Consider the following 17,733-nt stretch of genomic DNA (forward strand, 5'->3'; position numbering starts at 1 on the left):
CTGCAGAAATACTTCTATGCTATCTCCAACATTGATGTCCCTGCTAGGTAACTTAGAGCTAACAGCTGGTTATAATTATTAATAACCAGAAGTGGCTAACGGATACTTGAGCAGGTGATTCTGTGTGCACATTGATTCGTGGTCACACAAATTCATCTGATTACCTGTGTCTACAGGTGCAAGTGTAACCTTCACGCCTCGCGCTGTCTGCTACGAGATGCAACGCTAGTCTGTGAATGTGAACACAACACCAGTGGGCAGGACTGCCAGCGCTGCAGTCAAGGGTTCAGATCCAGCAGCTGGAGGCCAGGATCTTACCTGCCATTACCCAAAGGCACAGCAAATATCTGTACGTAGCTTAGCGCATGCAACTTTGGTAGTAACATGCCCGGAAACATGCTAATATGACAAATCAACACAGCAAATCACAGTCACACTCTGTTTCAGGTGAAGCAACAGCAGAAACCCCTGGTGAGTAAGTTACCTGTCTGTTTTCTCATCTGTCTGCTCACCTGTCACCTGATCATCATCGTCATCGAAACAGAAACACCATCCTCATGTTTGTCAGTGTTGCATCATGGGACAGACCTCTGCTGTCAGTCCAGCAGCAACAGGTCTTCAGTCTGATGGTCCGTCCAAGAGTCTGAACGTTAATCACCAACAGATGGTGTGTGCTTAATCTGTGTTAGTCTGTTGTAACCTGTCAGTCTCTCTCTCAAACGCACACAAAGACACACACAAAGTCACACACACACACACACACACACACACACACACACACACACACACACACATGTGCACTCAGACACACATGATGTACAGTATATATCTCTCTCTATATACATAAATGTCAGATCCAATCCAATCCAAACTTTATTTGTTGAGCACTTTACCACAACCGCAGTAGACTAAAGTGCTGTACAGGCGAATGAATAAAAAAGAACAAACATTATAGATAAAAGACAAAATGGCTCAAATATTATAAGTAAAGTTAATCAATTAAAAACATAAAACATAAAATATGGATAAAAACAAAAGCAAATAATCAGAGCAACAAAAAGTAAGATAAAAAAGATAAGACAAAATAAATCTTGAAATTAAATTTCACAAAATTCAAAAATAACCTTAAATCTCGGTCAGAGTGTAAAGGTACCGGACCATTAGCAACTGGATCTCAAATACAATGATTGATAACTCCATCGCTCAATGAAGCATCAGGTAACTCATGCTGTCTCCGTGGGAACCAGGTGTTTCTGAGATGGCTCAAAGTGTTTGACTTTACCGAATGCTTCAAACAGGCTCTGGCTGTTTTCAGAAGAGTTTCAATTCATTGCAGACATCTACCAAGATGCAACAGTGATCAAATCAGTAGAAGAATGGAATAGTTAAGCAGGAGACCAGTAGAACATTAGAACAGTAGAACATGAGCCTAGTTAACCAGTAGAACAGTGACCAAATCCACATGGATCTGCTTAGATGTGAACCCAAGAGAATTATGTTTATCTTAAGAAATATGACGGAAACTGTACACAAAGATGTAAACAATGGAACATCCAGCAGTGTGTGGATTTAATCACAACCAGAAGAGAACAGTGAAGTTCTCTGCAGAAAATCATTGTTGGGATAGCTGATAAATTGATGGCATAAATAGACTCCAAAATAAGTGTTGCATGCATGTCAAGATATCAGCACACAGGTAAAAGTCATCACTCATTAACAGTCTAGGATTATCAAGCTTTTCATCATGGTGGTTCAAAAGAAATCAAACCAGACAAAGCTGTTAAAACCTGAATAAAATTAAATTAACACAGAAGAAAATTTTTTGTTAGAAATCAGATGAGAGATCGACACCATTTTGAGGCCAGTTTGACTACAGATGATAGCTGATACCAAACAGGTTTATCTGCTGGATTTGGCTGATAAAATCCTTGGACTGACTCAATTAATAATACTGTTAACGTAAGCTGGCAAACCGCTTTATTGCTAACTATCGAACAGTAACTACAACAGGCTAAGCCATCTGCCCATCAGGAAAATCCCTAAACCACATTGAAAGAGGATTGGCTGGCATCACACTGGTTTCAGAGGCTGTGTTGGTCTCTCTGTGGTATCATGGCTCCTAAGCTCACTAGAGATAGCAGCAGTTTTAAGATAGCAACAAGTAAAACTTGTGTCCTAGTGTGAGTGTCCCAAAAAATATTTACTCCCTTTAGCAGTTGATAACTAATTTGTGGGTTGTTTGCAGATTAAACGCATTAATGTCAATGATGGCAGCCAGACTAAACTAAATGCTACTGGAAGTATGAAAAAGCAGTTGGAGTGCAAAGACAATTAGGAGGGAGTTTCAAAAAGAATCATCAACATGAGTTACTATCACTGGAAGTAGAGATACGTTTGAAGCTGATGGAACTGTTCACAACATCCACAAGAAGCATCCAGGAAGACCACGGACATCGATAAGCCCCACAAAGGAAGAAAAAGTCTTGGAAACGTTTCAGCGAAGTCCAAGAAAGTCTGCGCGGCAAGTTTGTTGTGAGGAAGGGACTTCCCCTTAAATTGCCCTGATACTTCAACTGCATTTTCATACTTCCATTGGCATTTTAGAATTAATTTCTTTTCTTTGAAGTGTAGCCTGGCTGCCATTATTGACTTTATTGTGTTTAACTGACAAACAATAGTTATCAGCTGCAAAAGGGTGTATACATTTTTTGGACACCCTGTATTTATCCATCAGGAAACAGGAATTCACAGAGTTCAATCAGATCAGCTGGAGGCAATCATTTATTTTGGAGTCTAACATGATCCTGAAGGTCTCGTTAGAAGATTCTGAAAGAGCTCTTACTCACTTAGGAAGCTGTTTAATGTTCTGCAGAGGTCAGTCAATGTCAGTAGAGATGGGTAATCTGAGCCTCACTAAAGAGACATAACTCTTCTTCTCTGACAGTGGCTGGTGACGCTAACTCAGCAGCATCTGCCCCATCAGATGGAGTGACTGACAGTACTACTACTACTACTACTACAACCATTACTACCACTACAACTGCTATTAGAACTCTCGAAAGGGCTACAACCACTGGTAGCCCTATCGCTGCATTTGCTACCGACACCACGACCACTGACTCTTCTGTCACCAAAGCCCCTACTTTTACTGACAGCATCACAGACACTACGACCTACCTTACTAATACGTACGGTACTACAAGTACTTCTAAGTACACAATTAGTACTATTGACACATCCACAAGCACATGGAGTCCTATTACTGTCACAGACACATTGAGTGATACTACAGTAGGAGAACCTCGTGGTGATACTACTACTGTATTTGACACTGATAGTGCTCTTACTATTAACACTCTAGCTGCAGATACTAGCAACTTTTCCAAAACTGGTTTAGATACTAACCCAACTACAAGAGCTGGCACAGATGCTGCATTCCTTACTACTGTCAGTCCTACTGTTAGTACTGCAGGTCCTGATCCATTTCCAGCGTTACTCAGTACAGTAGACACAAATTTGTACAAATTAGCTTCCATGGTACCAGACACTTCTACTCTTACTATGACTGCAAGCATAGATTCCACCACTGCCAACTACCTCATGATCCCTGACTCTGAGGAAGCTTTGTCTGATCCAGTGACTCCCTCCACTGACTCCGCCTCCTCACCAGACAACACCAACTTCATCATCTCAGAGACTGACAACAACACGATCCGTTACCCATCTACTGATGGCACTACAACATCAACTGGAACCATTCCAGAAACAACCCTGACCAGTGATGGGGGTCTATCTGACGACACTTCATTCAGTGGGTTGACTCCAACCAGTCCCGCTGGAGAGGCTTCATTAACAACAGGAGCTGACACAAAGTTCCTTGATGTTCCTCCAGATGTTCCAGTGAATGTGTCCTCTCTTGAAATATCTCCTGACGAACCCCCTCCTGATGTGTCTCTGGAAGTACAGCCTCCAAATACACGTTCTCCAGATATAATTCTTGTGCCTGCAGAAACAGGCCGTCCTGATGTACCTCAATCTGATAGAACTCCTACTGACATACCGCCTCCTGATATGCTTCCTCCAGATGCATCTTTTCCAGATATACTTGCTCCCGATTCATCTCTAGAAGAACTTCCTCTTGAAAAACCTCCTGGTGCACCTCTTCCAGATAAACCTCTTCCTGATGAGCCTCTGGAAGTACCTCGTCCCAATGAGCTCCTTCCTAATACACCTCCCTCTGATGTACCTTCTCCAGATGTATCTTCTCCTGATGAAGCCCTTCCTGATGTACTTCCTCCAAATGTACCATCTCCTGATGAAGCCCAGCCTCCCCCAGACGTATCGTCTCCTGAAGAAACCCCTCCTAATGTGTCTAGTCTAGATGTATCTACTCCTGATGAAGCTTCTCCTGATGTACCACCTCCAGACGTACCTTCTCCTGATGAAGCCCTTCCTGATGTACCTTCTCCAAATGTACTTTCTCCTGATGAAGCCTCTCCTGACGTACCTCCTCCAGATGTACCTTCTCTGAATGAAGCCCCTAGTAATGTACCTCCAGGAGATTTACCTTCTCCTGATGAAGCCCCTCCTGATGTACCTCCACCAGATATACCTTCTCCTGATGAAGCCCCTCCTGAGGTACCTCCTCCAGATGTACCTTCTCCTGATGAAGCCCCTCCTGATGTATCTTCTCCAGATGTACTTTCTCCTGATGAAGCCCCTCCTGGTGTACCTCCAGGATATGTACCTTCTCCTGATGAAGCCTCTCCTGATGTACCTTCTGCAGATGTACTTTCACCTGAGGAAGACCCTTCTGGCATGCCTCTAGGGGTTGTACCTTTGTCTGATAAAATCCCTCCTGATATTTCTGCTGGAGATGTACCTTCTACTGATGACATGTCTTCAAAACTTTCAAATTCAAAGGATTTCATGATGCCTTCTTCTGAAGGAGGAGGAAGTGATACTGAGCTAGACTCAAGCTTAGATCAGTCTGGACCTGCTGATGATTTCACTCTCCTGGACTTCACATTGCCACTTCCAGATGATCTAAATTCAGCTGAAACTGGATCAGAGTCTGGACCAGTGTCCCCTGATGAGCTACCAGAGTCATTGTGGAACATTCCAGATGATTTACGTGGATCAGTAGATGTTCCTGGATTGTATTCAGTGGATTCAGGATCAGACTCTGGCTCAGAAGGACTGGATTCAGAGGAGTCAAGAAATCTTGGAAGAGAATCAACTGGACCTGTTTCTTCTGCACCGGGCGGTGCAGATTCAGGTCCAGATCCCAGACCAGAGTCTCCTGACACAGGTGACGATTTGGAAATAGATTCTTCATTGACTCAGGTGGAAAGAACATCTGCTGAAGAGGATTCAACTCCTGGTGGACGAGGGGGAGTACCAGCTGAAGAAGGAGACTCTAAACCAGAGACGAAAAGAGAGGAAAAACAGGAGAAAGGTACAGAGAAAAGCTCCTCTTGGATACATTAAATTCTTCGTCATTTGAGGTCTTCTACTGACCTAAAATTAAGAATCTTGCGAAATATTCTCATAAAAATGTGCAAAATTACCTATCTGCAAAGCTTTATGCCAAATTCTGTGGGCTTCCTCGGCAGGTGCAAAGTTATCTTGCAAATAAGCTAAGTGTCACTTTACCACGGAACTGTTCTTAGATCAGTAAGTGATGTGAGATTTCAGATGAAACCTGTCCTGTCAGGTGCAGAGTAGCTAGTACTGACCCCTGGGAGTAACTTATTTTCTATTTCTGGTGAAAATGAAGCTGAAGAGGAATCCAAAGAGGAAAAAGAAGAGAAAGGATACGGGAAGAAAGGTACGGACTGTATGAGTACTCACAAGGGTGTAACCTCTAGGCTAGCATTAGTACCTGCGGCAGTAGTAGTTGTAGCATAGTACCCAGCAGCGAAATTATTTAACCAATGATGACCTCTGCTGCCTGCCTGCTGCCATGGTTACACACCTTGTTTTTGTGTCCAAAGTGACCCAGAAGATTCTGATTCCTGGAGGACCAAAGTTTGGTCAGCTTTCCAAAATTGCCTATGTCAACTTCCAGGGTAAGGCCACCTGTGAATACACTTGGGAGGCTCCTCCCTCTGTCAATAAACTCCTCCCACTCTAAATAAACTCCTCCCTCCATATAGATTCCTCCCTCTTGAATAAACTTCTCCCGCTCTTAATAAACCTCCCTCTGAAAATAAACTCCTCCCACTTTGAACAAACTCCTCTCATTCTAAATAAACTCCGCCCTCTGTAAATGACTCCTCCCTCTGAAAATATGCCCTCTTTCTTTAAGTAAACCCCTCCCACTATAAATACCCCCCATCCTGCATGTACAAAGGCGATTTTAGGTGGATTTTTCTTCTGTTTTTTGCCACACCAGATGGAGCACGCCTATTAGTTCTTGTTTGTAAGCTGGGTTATCTGATGACTCCCAGATATCTAACTTATCCCCTGTGACCTCAGTGGGGTCATGTGATCTGCTATCCTGCCATCATCATCATCATCATCATCATTATCATCAGTGTTTATGTGTGTCATACCAGTCTGTGGGTGTAGCTTAAGCAGCTTTGTTTACTACATTTAATGTACATGTTTAATTACAGTGGTTATAGTGTGCAGATAACCCAAGAGTTTTGGTTACCATGAATACCGACTGTGTTATACCTGATGACAGTTGTAATGACAGGCATGTTGTATTTAAGTTTGTGTGTGTGTTTGTGTGTGTGTGTGTGTGTGTGTGTGTCAGACTGTGAGTGTAATGGTCACTCCAACCGCTGTAGCTACATCGACTTCATCAACGTGGTCACATGTGTGAGCTGTAAACACAACACACGAGGACAAAGCTGTCAGTCCTGTCGGCTCGGTTACTATAGAAACGCCTCACTGCCACTGGAAAGCGAGAACGTGTGTGTCGGTCAGTATTACACACACACCTGGTTGACACATAGGATGTACTAAAGGAGAGTGATGATGGAGGACTCTGTATGTGTGTGTGTGTGTGTGTGTGTGTGTTGTCAGAGTGTAACTGCGATATGGAGCGCAGCATCTCCCCTCACTGCGCTGACTCAGGTGCGTGTCAGTGCAAACCCGGGGCCTCGGGCCGACGCTGTGACTCCTGTCTACCTGGATTCAACTGGAGAGGAGGCGGAGTCGGGTGTACAGGTAGGTAACCAGAACCCCTGCTATCAGAAACATTACTAATAATCAATAATCAATGTCTTTTCTCAGCAAACATGTGTGATGAGGAGAGTTTAATCTGTCAGAATGGAGGAACCTGTGAGGACTTCCAGCGCTGCATCTGCCCCACTGGCTTCACAGGTAAACACACACCTGGACGGTGATCCAGTTCAAGTCATGTGTGTGTCGATGACATCACAGATCAAATGTGTGATGACATCATGTGTGCAGGTTCACTCTGTGAGAACATCGACTGTCAGACGGCCGACAGTTGCCCCAACGCCGAGGGCGACGCCCCCTCTCTGACACCACACCTCTACCTGCTGACCTTCAGTCTGATGTCAGCTGCCTTCCACTGACCACTCACACTCATACAAGCGACAGGGATGAGGTCATGTCATCGGTGCAGTTTGTTTGCAAGCAGGACACCCCAAAAACTTTTAAATGGATTTAAGTAAAATATTATGGAAGGGTGGAGGGGGGACACGTGATTGGCTTATCCGGAAGATGACATCATGACCAGCCTCTGCCTCTGATTGGCTCGGTGCAGGATCCAGATCTCATGGATCTAGATCACTTGTCATATAGATTTATCCGTTACCTTAGACATAAGAAAATGGTTCTCAAATATTGATAAATCAAATGATCGATGGATTAATTGATTTGTCATCAATTCGACCCACTCAGAGGCAAGTTCTTTTATTTGCTGGAGGTCTGCGTTCTCTGTGGTTATTTATGTGACACTTGTTCTTAGAAATACATCTTCCGATGTTATTATTTATTTACTATGTAAACACGTTAATGTGGGAAACTGTCGGTGAAATAATTTGTTTCAATAAAGATTTTTTTTTGCACAAACAAAAAACCCATTTGGTGTCAGTTAATAATCAGTTCAGAAAGTGGATGTGATGTTTGACAAGATGTTAAATGACAAGGCTTTATATATTTAAGTATTTAGTAGTAGTAGTACTTTATTGATCCCTTAAGGAGGTTACAGGCTTTGTCATATGTGTTCCTCTTTAAAATCTATTAGTTTCTTTGTATGTGTGCATTAAATTACAATACAGTGATGTCCCAAATAAACCGAAAATGTCTCATAATAAAGCTACTGGATATAATGGGATTAGATAGATAGATAGATAGATAGATAGATAGATAGATAGATAGATAGATAGATAGATAGATAGATAGATAGATACTTTATTAATCCCGGAGGAAATAGCATAAAATAGAATTGCATTATCATTATATAATTGCATTAAATAGAATATAAATAATTGCACCTGCAAAAACACGCAAAACCTTCAGTTGCTCCCTCCTAGAAGAAAGAATCTCCATCTGAATTCTGGGTGAAACATTATCTGGTGGAACAGAACAGAAAGCCGAGCCGTGACGTCACTAAAATGCGTCAACAGCAGCTGATCAGTAGCGACATGCGGCGCTGGTGTCGGTGCGGGACGACCTTGCTGATTGGAGCGGGACTTGGAGCCTCGCTGAGCCGGCTGCTGAGTGACCGAGGCACCGGGGGGCAGCAGGAGGTGTCTGGGCTCCTGAGCCGAGTCCCGGTGCTGCCGGTACCGACGGTCCGGGCGTCCGAGCTGACGGTAAGACCAGCGGGTCGAAGCAGTGATGACGTAGATCAACAACTGTGATGGAAAGAGATGATAATAATGAATATTTCCCCGAAATAACGATAAAAAATTATGATATAAGCAATAAATACATTATAAAAATAATAATAAAAAAATAAAAATTAATGACGGCAAACCAATCAGAATAAAGAATAAAAAACATTCGAAATAAGTGAGATTATGTAGGTATATATCTTCTTGTCTTACTTCTTATTTATCTTACTCCCTGTTACCGGCTGTCCACCTGTCCAGGTGAGTCCAGGTGGGTCGGGGGCGGTAATGAAGTATGGCTTCCCCTCACTGGCCAACATCAAGAGCAGAGAGTCCTACATCACCTCCTACGACCCCCGCACAAGAACTGCATCGTGGGTAATAGAGAGGCTGAACCCTGCGTCCCTGAGTGGCCAATCGGACAGGAAGTTCTGTGAGTTCAAAGAGGACGACAGGTGAGAACACCTGATGATGATGAGGATACATCAGTAAGTCCAATAATTCAATCATTGCTCTCCTCGAACCCTCAGGACTCGCCCTAAAGCTCCTCTCTCTCTCCCATTCATGTTGTTTCTCTCTCGACCACTGCTGAATGCTGATTTCGCCCCCCTTTCCAGCATACACCTGTTTCACAGAGCCACCAATGCCGACTTCAAGGGGAGTGGCTTCGACAGAGGTCACCTGGCTGCTGCAGCCAATCACAAGTGGAGTCAGAAAGCCATGGAGGACACCTTCTACCTGAGCAATGTAGCGCCACAGGTGAACACACACAGGTGTTGGGCCTGTACTGAGTTTATACGAGTCACTGTGGAGTTTACACTGTTGTTCTGTGAAACCAGATTCATACAAACCACATGTGTTTTGTTCAGAACCCTCACCTGAACCAGAAAACCTGGAACAACCTGGAGAAACTGTGCCGCTCTCTGACCAAACATTACCTGAATGTCTACGTCTGCACCGGCCCCCTTTACCTGCCCAGGTGACATATCTCCATCTGTGGTTTGTGATTGCTTTCTGAGAGGAGCTACAGGAAGATATCACGCGTGTGTGTGTTTCAGGCTGGAGGCTGATGGAAAAATGTATGTTCGGTACCAGGTTCTAGGACGAAACCACGTTGCCGTGCCGACACACTTCTTTAAGGTGAGTCCACTGGCCTTATGATGATGATGATTATGAAGAGTGACTGATGTCAGCTGATGAGCCCGCCTCCCTTCTCAGGTGCTGATCCTGGAGCAGGCTGATGGCAGAGGGGTGGAACTTCGGTCGTACGTTTTACCAAATGAACCGGTAGACGAAAAGATTCCTCTGGAACGTTTCCTGGTTCCCATAGAAACCATCGAAAGAGCGTCAGGACTCTTGTTTGTCCCTAACATCATGAAGAGGACGAGCAGCCTAAAGGCAATATCCGCTCACTGATTGATTACCCACAAGTCTCAGTGCTCTCATCCTCATATTGACATGGAAATGTAGGAAAAAAAATCATGCAGTGCTACTGATGCTAATTTTAGAAGCTAACAGACACGTCCTCCCATGTTTCAGAAGATCATTTCTAGACATCAGGATGTGCCCAGTCGAGTCAGAATGAAATATTTTTCTTGATAAATCTAAACAGTCTGTGTTCCTATCAGGCCTTACTACAAAATAAAGGTCATGTCTGTCCTGTAAAGCTGCTGAAAAGTATGGTACGTACTCATTTCCACATTGTAGGATACTATTTTTTTTTAAAAACTGACGCAGTCAATGTAAAAACTTGATTCATTCTTGTGCTGCTAGACTTTTTTTTAGTCTATTCAAACAATAAAATATGCAGAACTTGTTCCTGGGCTGACAGATGTAATGAAAAACTGTTTCTTGACTTCCTTCTCCTTACTGGTTTCTGTTTTGTTTGTGTTTTTTTTAACTTTTTTTGGCACATTTTAAGTTCATGTTTTGATGTCTTCTTACTGTAGGGAATTTAATTTTAATAACAGGATTGATCACCGATTAGGTTTGTTTAATGAAAAAAAGAGAAAGTAGCTCAGACAAATTACATCAAAGAGCGTCTCTGATACTCAACTACCTGGACCTTCAATATAAAAGTAAAATTGTCCACTGTCAGTCAATCACATCAGAGAAGGGGAGGGGTCTTTCCTGTCTCTGATGCTGTGTCCTGATTGGCTGGGGGCTAGCTGAAATTTTCGTCCTCGTCCAGTGAGGAGAAGATGTGAGATAGCAAGAAGGTGGGCTCCTGCTGTGCCCCCTCTTGCAGATCTTCCTGCTGCGCCTCCTGCTGCTCCTTTTGCTCCTTTTCGTGAATCACCGCCAGTTTTTCCTCGAGATCAGGAACCACGTTCGCCCACAGGAAGTCGATGATCTCTGTCATGCCAAATGAGAGATACAGGAAGTGGTTTGACATTGACATGGTTTGACTCGTGTGCGTTGGCACACGAGCACCAGCATTATAATCAAATAAACCAGTAATACACGGTAACAGACCTCCGTATGACAAACTGGTCCAGTTGGGAACTTTGGAAACTTTCAGCCTGTGGAAACACTTCTGAGCACACAAAGTTGTGGCGTCACTGAAACACACAGAGTACTGCTGTTAGTACTGCCTGTAGGAGTCCTACATTAACAGCACTATCACTGAAAGACAGTTTGACCTTTGACCTCACCCAATAGTTTCCATCACTGCGTCCCATCTGATGTCGGCCATGCTGTCCACATTCTGATTGTACAACCTGAAAGACAAATTCTGGAATTACCAAAAATTACCTCGGAGACACTGTCGACTCCTGATTGGCCGCACATGTTCGTTCTCGCGTTTTATATCCAAACAGTCGTTTGTAGTCGTAGTGGCGAAAATGACATCACAGTACGTTTGTGGACCATTGCCATGGTGACTACCTGAGCTGATGTGGTAATACAGCTGCAGCTGCGCTAACAATAAAAGATGGAGAGCCAACACCATTGTAAAACAGACAAGGTGGAATCAAGGCTTTGAGAAGCAATTACTTCATTTAAAAGGAATAAAAACACCTTAACTTCAACTAACATTTAATCACCATGCTTAAATAGCGTTTAACTTTGAGAGGCGAGTCCTGTTTCAGGTGTCATGTGACGTACGTGTTGATGAGGCAGATTTTAAACTTGAGTACTCCAGACGGTCTGTTGCTGTGTTCCTGTGAAGTCACTTTCAGCCTCAGGAGGCTGAACCTGAGACGAACACACGCACACGCACACGCACACACACACACAGTATCATTTACTGGGGCTGAACTGGTACCAGTAAAACACCAGCAGCAACGATCCAGCAGAAATACGTACCATTTGAGTCGACACTGAGTCCAGGACCTGGTCTTGACGTGCTTACTGATCCTTGTCCAGGGTAATTTGTTACACAGCTGTCTCCTCGTCAGACCGGAACCTGCAGGATTTCTCTGAGCCAGAACCTCCAGGTGAGCCTTGATAACTTGCTTCAACCTGGACTCCTCGTCTGCACTCCAGTAACCGTGATTTGAAGCTGGATGGACACACGTACATAACCTTTGACTCATCGGAGAACTTGAGTTCCAGTGGAACCAGGTAGAACCTTGGTGTCAGCGTTTACCGATGTCTGAGAAGCGTTTCTCTAGAGAATAAAAACTCCGGTCCATCTTCCGTGAGATTAACTTCCAGTTGTTTCCATAGATGCTCTGGAACTTCACAAGAGAAATGAGCTCCTCATCTGAGAACCTGAGAGAGTAGAACCAACAGGTCAGATGTACAAAAGACAAAGGTTCTGGAACAATAAAGTAGTGACGGTTCTAGATAAAACAGATAAAACATAGAGGATTCTGGATGTAATCAGTGACCTCTGACCTTCCCATGTGGTTTGTCTCGTCAAATAGCTTTATGGCTCTGTTGTAAACCTTCTTACTGGGTCTGGGAATCCCTTCAGCTGGATAGAGAGAGACAGAAGATGATGATGATGATGATGATCAGAACTAGGGCTGCCACGATGCTTCAACGAGTCACGATTATGTTGACTATTAAAATTGTCAACAACTATTTTGTTGAGCCAGAGGCCTCAGCTGTCATGGCTGAGCCCTCTGGTAGTATTTTAAGAAAACAAAAGAGAAAAGTGTGCAATGCAATATCTGCAGACAGAACTGTGATGCACGAGCACCTGAAGAGGAAGCACATGACAGCGATGAAGAGGGACCATCGCCTCAGTAAGATAACTGGATAATTAGCTTCTAATATTAAACAGAGCTAACTTACTTACTCATGTAGCTGTAAAACATTAGCTATGGCGATTTCATTCATTAGCGCACATATTTCATGTGTTGTCTGTAACGTTAATAATAATTCCTTAGTTACAGGTACTGACCTCATTGTGTTTGATGCAAAAACAAATGAAAGAAAAAAAACAAAAAAATAGCCCTGAAGTATTTATTTTTGTTCCTTTTCCTTATTTAACTCATCAGTTTATGCTTTATGCAACACGACTCAACAAGTTTCTAGTTGCTACTAGCGTAGGCTTAATTGACTATGATATTGTCTTTATTTTTAGTTAGTGTATACGTGAAAACTTCAGGCTGAAAACTAATGATGGTTATATAAGAGCAGCTTAATGCTGGTGGCATTCAATTTAAGTTTGATCCGATTAATCAACTAATCAGAAAAATAATCTGTGATTAGACGACTATCAAAATCCTCGTTTGTGGCAGCCTTAGTCATAACTAGATGAACAGGACATTTGGACACTGGTAGCTATAGTTACCTATTCTCTCTGTGAAGTGATGCTGCACCTTTAGCTTCCTTATCATTGCCTCCTGCTCCTTGAATCTGTAAGGAAACAGGAGGTGATTGGCCGAGCTGATGCCTGTCAGTGCCAGCAAGTTCTCTATGTTGTCTCTGATTCGTTGGTTCTCCTCCGGAGTGAACCGCCCCTGACGCAGGGAAATACCTGAAGGACAAGGAACAGGTGTTACTGATGGACCTGCTAGTTCCTGTGTTTATAGAACCGGTATTGTCGTTCTTGAACCTTGCTTCCTGAAGGCCCTGAAGCGATGCAAGTCATATTTCAGAAGCCTATTGATCTCGTTGATTGATTTCTGGCCTGCATTTGGAACATACTCCTTAAGCTCTTCCAGGAGAACTTCGCTGATATCATCTTCTTCGTCTGTTGTTGCCAAACATTCAAAACCAAGTCTATTGTTCTCTTCCCTGTTCATTTCTGCATCGCTGGTCTCAATGGCAACCTGTGATCCCTCCTCTTCCTGCTCCTTCCGTTTTTTCTTTTTCTTCTTCTTCTCTCCATCATTGTTCTCCGTGTCAACCTGTGAACCTTCCTCTTCCTGCTCCCTCCTCTTCTCGCTCAACTTCTCTCCACCACTGGCCTCCACATCAACCCCTGATTCCTCCTCTTCCTGCTCCTTCCTCTTGTTTTTTTTCTTCTGTCTGGCCTCACTGGTAGTTAATCCCTCCTCTTCCTCCTTAAACCACATCTTTTCAGTACTGCTCCCCACGTCTTGCTGTGATGCACCCTCTTCCTGCTCCTTCCTCCTCTTCTTCTTCTTCTTTTTCTTCTTAGTTTCTGTCTCACATGTCTCCACGTCAACCTGTGAACCTTCCTCTTCCTGCTCCCTCCTCTTCTTGCTCATCTTCTCTCCACCACTGGCCTCCACATCAACCCCTGATTCCTCCTCTTCCTGCTCCTTCCTCTTTTTTTTTTTCTTCTGTCTGGCCTCACTGGTAGTTGATCCCTCCTCTTCCTCCTTAAAACGCATCTTTTCAGTACTGGTCCCCACGTCTTGCTGTGATGCACCCTCTTCCTGCTCCTTCCTCCTCTTCTTCTTCTTCTTTTTCTTCTTTGTTTCTGTCTCAGATGTCTCCACATCAACCTGTGAACCCTCCTCATTCTGCTCTTTCCTCGTCTTCTTCTGCTTTTCTGCATCACTGGTCTCTGTGTCAACCTGTGATCCCTCCTCTTCCTGCTCCTTCTTTCTCTTCTTTTTGCTCATCTTCTCTCCATCACTGGTCTCCACATCAATCCCTGATTTTTCTTCCTGCTCTTTCCTCCTTTTCTTCTTCGTCTTCTTCATTTCTGTCTCGCTGATCTCCATCTCAACCTGTGAACACTCTTCTTGCTCCTTCCTCCTTTTCTTCTTCGTCTTCTTCATTTCTGTCTCGCTGATCTCCATCTCAACCTGTGAACCCTCTTCTTCTGGCTCCTTCCTCCTTTTCTTCTTCTTCTTCTTCATTTCTGTCTCGCTGATCTCCATCTCAACCTGTGAACCCTCTTCTTCTCGCTCCTTCCTCCTTTTCTTCTTCTTCTTCGTCATTTCTGTCTCACTGGTCTCCACTGCATCCTGTGAACCCTCTTCCTCCTGCTCCTTCCTCTTCATCTTCATCTGATTCGGAGTTCCATCAGCATCAGAAAGAAAAAGGTGGCTTTCTTTTTCAACTTGTTTTTTTTTCTTCTTTGTCTTCTGAGGTGTGTCGATGTTGACAGGTGAAGGACACTCCTCCACACCTCCACCACTCCTCCGTATCTTCTGAATGGAAGGAGAGTTCATGGCAGGAGACCAGGAGGAGTTCAGTCTTCGATCGGTCTGGGCTTCAGGCTGAAAAGAAGTAAACAAACTTCAGCCTGTTGACAATAATTATTCAATCAATGTGGACGGATCTGGACATGCAGTGGACACGTGGTTCCAGTTCCGGTACCGGGACACAACAGTCTGTGTCACCTCACCACATATGGCCTTAAGACGGTCTCGTATCAAGCTGATCAAGCTAACGTTAACCGGTCTTAACAAAGGCTAAAGCTAGTCTGTGACGTCAAACCCTGACATGAAACAAATTAACTCTTCTGAAATAAAACTACAACAATCAATCAATCAATAGTTAAATCAACAATTCGATCCACTCACCTCCTCTGCAGCCTTGTGAGGAGAAACGCGTGAGGGCAACTTGTTTTCTTCCGCAGTTCCAGAAGCGCATGCGCGAAACATTTCGATTAACTTTATTTAAAAAGACACCAACGACAAACTGTAGTAGCCTCATTGTTTTTCACTGCAGAACTGAAGAAAAATTAATTACGCTTCCAGTTTGGAAAAAAGAAGGTCTTATTAATTAACGAGGATTAAAAACTTTATATCTTACTTCCGGTATCCCTGCAGTCATGCATCTTTTAGATACAACTTTCCATATTTCCATGTTTTTTATCTCGTTTTCCTGTTTGAACTCAGATTTGAGATTTTTCAATGCGCACAAATAAATCAGCATGTTTTAGTTTTTGTTATTTACTTTCTGGAATGAAAACAATGACTTGATTTATGATTTATAAATTGTGAATTCCATAATTCACAACTGTTTTGGATCATATCATAAACACAAATAATATATAATAAATAAAATAGCATATCATAATAAAAATAGCATGTCAGTAAACATGGATATCTGAAAACATTCTACATGATTGTAAATATTAATGTTGACATATAATGGAGTACTTGGTTGCCATGGTAACAGCAGGTCCATTTTAAAATAGTGTTTATAAGATATATAACCTAATTTCAGATAATGTCACAAACTTTAAGGAGGGAGTCATGATGGAGTAAAGGGTAAAGGAGGGGTATCTGGTTGGGTTAGGGCTGGACAATGTGCAGGGTTATTTTCAGACAGCTGAGCAGCGAGTATTATGGGTAAGGAATGATGAAGGACGCATCAGGAGATAACGGGCTCAAACAGACGTGTTCCAACAGCATGACATCATCTGTCAACATGTTGAGGAGCTCCGCTTGGGAATGTGGTCTAGAATCTGATGTATTGATCAAGGGTGCAGCGATTAATGGTGTATTAAATTACTTCTGTTTGGAATAGACTTAGTCAACTGGACAGGAAGTAAACCAGTTCGTGTGGCTTGATCCTGCAGGTCAGACTCAGAATGATGTTACTGGTTGAGACTGGTTCTTATCTCCTGTCTCTTATCGTGTTTCTATTCCAGTTTGTTTCCATCTTTGGTCGTCTGCTCTCTCCTTTCTCTCTCTCCTCTCCGTCATTGTCTCCTGTCTTACTCGCCCAACCTCAAGCTGGTATAAATCGTCCCAACCGTTTGTCTCTGTCCGGCGTTTCAGCAGAATGGCTCCGAAGAAGGTGGAACCCAAGAAGACGGAGGTGAAGAAGGTGGAGGCGAAGAAGGAGGAACCCCCTCCCCCTCCAAAACCAGCAGAGCCGGTGCCCAAACCTCCTGAAGTGGACCTGAAGAGTATCGTGGTGGAGTTCACCCAAGACCAGATCGAGGAATTCAAGGACGCCTTTACACTGTTTGACGAGACACCTGCAGGCGAGATGAAGATCACCTTCGCCCAGTGTGGCGACGTCATGCGAGCGCTTGGCCACAACCCAACCAACGACGAGGTGCTGAAGCTGCTGGGGAGGCCAAAGGCGGAGGACATGCACGTCAAGCTTCTGGACTTTGACACCTTCCTGCCCATGCTGCAGCACGTGGCCCGATCCAAAGAGCAGGGCACCTTCGAGGACTTCGTGGAGGGACTGAGGGTGTTTGACAAGGAGGGCAACGGAACGGTGATGGGCGCCGAGCTCCGCCACGTTCTCTCCACCCTGGGGGAGAAGATGACCGAGGATGAGGTGGACCGGCTGATGGTCGGACAGGAGGACGCCAACGGACACATCAACTACACCGAGTTCGTCAAACATATCCTGGCTGGGTAGAAACATCTGATGGCGTCTTTTGATGTTCTGACAGTTCTGTGATGGTTCTGGAGTGTTCATTTCCTGTCTGTGTTCATACCTAATAAATAATCTTCAGTTGTGTTTCTGCTGCTCTTCTTGAGTCTTCTGAATGCTATGTGTGAGGAAAATATTAAAAAAAACTAGATCAAATAAGAGGTGAAATTCAGAAAAACAGAGGTCAAGACCTTCAACCCAC

At 43.7% G+C, this 17,733-nt stretch overlaps 3 protein-coding genes and 1 pseudogene across 3 annotated transcripts in view; 3 read left to right on the forward strand and 1 right to left on the reverse strand.

Annotated features, from left to right (window-relative positions):
- ntng2a (netrin g2a) overlaps nt 1-7,997 on the forward strand; it is an 11,582-nt gene extending 3,585 nt beyond the window's left edge. The window contains exons 5-14 of the mRNA XM_068310773.1: nt 1-47; nt 177-349; nt 448-471; nt 4,256-5,458; nt 5,780-5,830; nt 5,997-6,071; nt 6,764-6,931; nt 7,036-7,179; nt 7,246-7,335; nt 7,426-7,997. The exon at nt 1-47 is cut by the window's left edge and continues 192 nt beyond it. Coding sequence (XP_068166874.1) covers nt 1-47; nt 177-349; nt 448-471; nt 4,256-5,458; nt 5,780-5,830; nt 5,997-6,071; nt 6,764-6,931; nt 7,036-7,179; nt 7,246-7,335; nt 7,426-7,553 — 2,103 coding nt within the window. The 3' untranslated portion in view covers nt 7,554-7,997. The remainder of the gene's footprint in view (nt 48-176; nt 350-447; nt 472-4,255; nt 5,459-5,779; nt 5,831-5,996; nt 6,072-6,763; nt 6,932-7,035; nt 7,180-7,245; nt 7,336-7,425) is intronic.
- A 588-nt stretch (nt 7,998-8,585) lies between these two features.
- On the forward strand, nt 8,586-10,634 carry endog (endonuclease G). Its single transcript, XM_068311296.1, has 6 exons — nt 8,586-8,798; nt 9,078-9,271; nt 9,434-9,575; nt 9,686-9,795; nt 9,875-9,956; nt 10,035-10,634. The coding sequence occupies exons 1-6, from the start codon at nt 8,598-8,600 to the stop codon at nt 10,230-10,232; spliced, it is 927 nt and encodes a 308-aa protein (XP_068167397.1). The 5' UTR covers nt 8,586-8,597; the 3' UTR covers nt 10,233-10,634.
- A 160-nt stretch (nt 10,635-10,794) lies between these two features.
- LOC137592408 (transcription termination factor 1-like) lies at nt 10,795-15,769 on the reverse strand. Its single transcript, XM_068310562.1, has 10 exons — nt 15,713-15,769; nt 13,825-15,406; nt 13,561-13,746; nt 12,657-12,735; nt 12,406-12,530; nt 12,123-12,318; nt 11,922-12,011; nt 11,471-11,536; nt 11,292-11,377; nt 10,795-11,171 (listed from the first exon to the last, which is right to left on the reverse strand). Exons 2-10 carry the CDS (start codon nt 15,356-15,358, stop codon nt 10,981-10,983), a joined length of 2,553 nt encoding a protein of 850 aa, XP_068166663.1. The 5' UTR covers nt 15,359-15,406; nt 15,713-15,769; the 3' UTR covers nt 10,795-10,980.
- Nucleotides 15,770-16,886: 1,117 nt separating this feature from the next.
- Nucleotides 16,887-17,618, forward strand: LOC137592385 (myosin light chain 4 pseudogene; annotated as a pseudogene).
- Nucleotides 17,619-17,733: the final 115 nt, after the last annotated feature.

This window comes from Antennarius striatus, chromosome 3 (assembly GCF_040054535.1).
Source record: "Antennarius striatus isolate MH-2024 chromosome 3, ASM4005453v1, whole genome shotgun sequence".
Classification (NCBI taxonomy): domain Eukaryota; kingdom Metazoa; phylum Chordata; class Actinopteri; order Lophiiformes; family Antennariidae; genus Antennarius; species Antennarius striatus.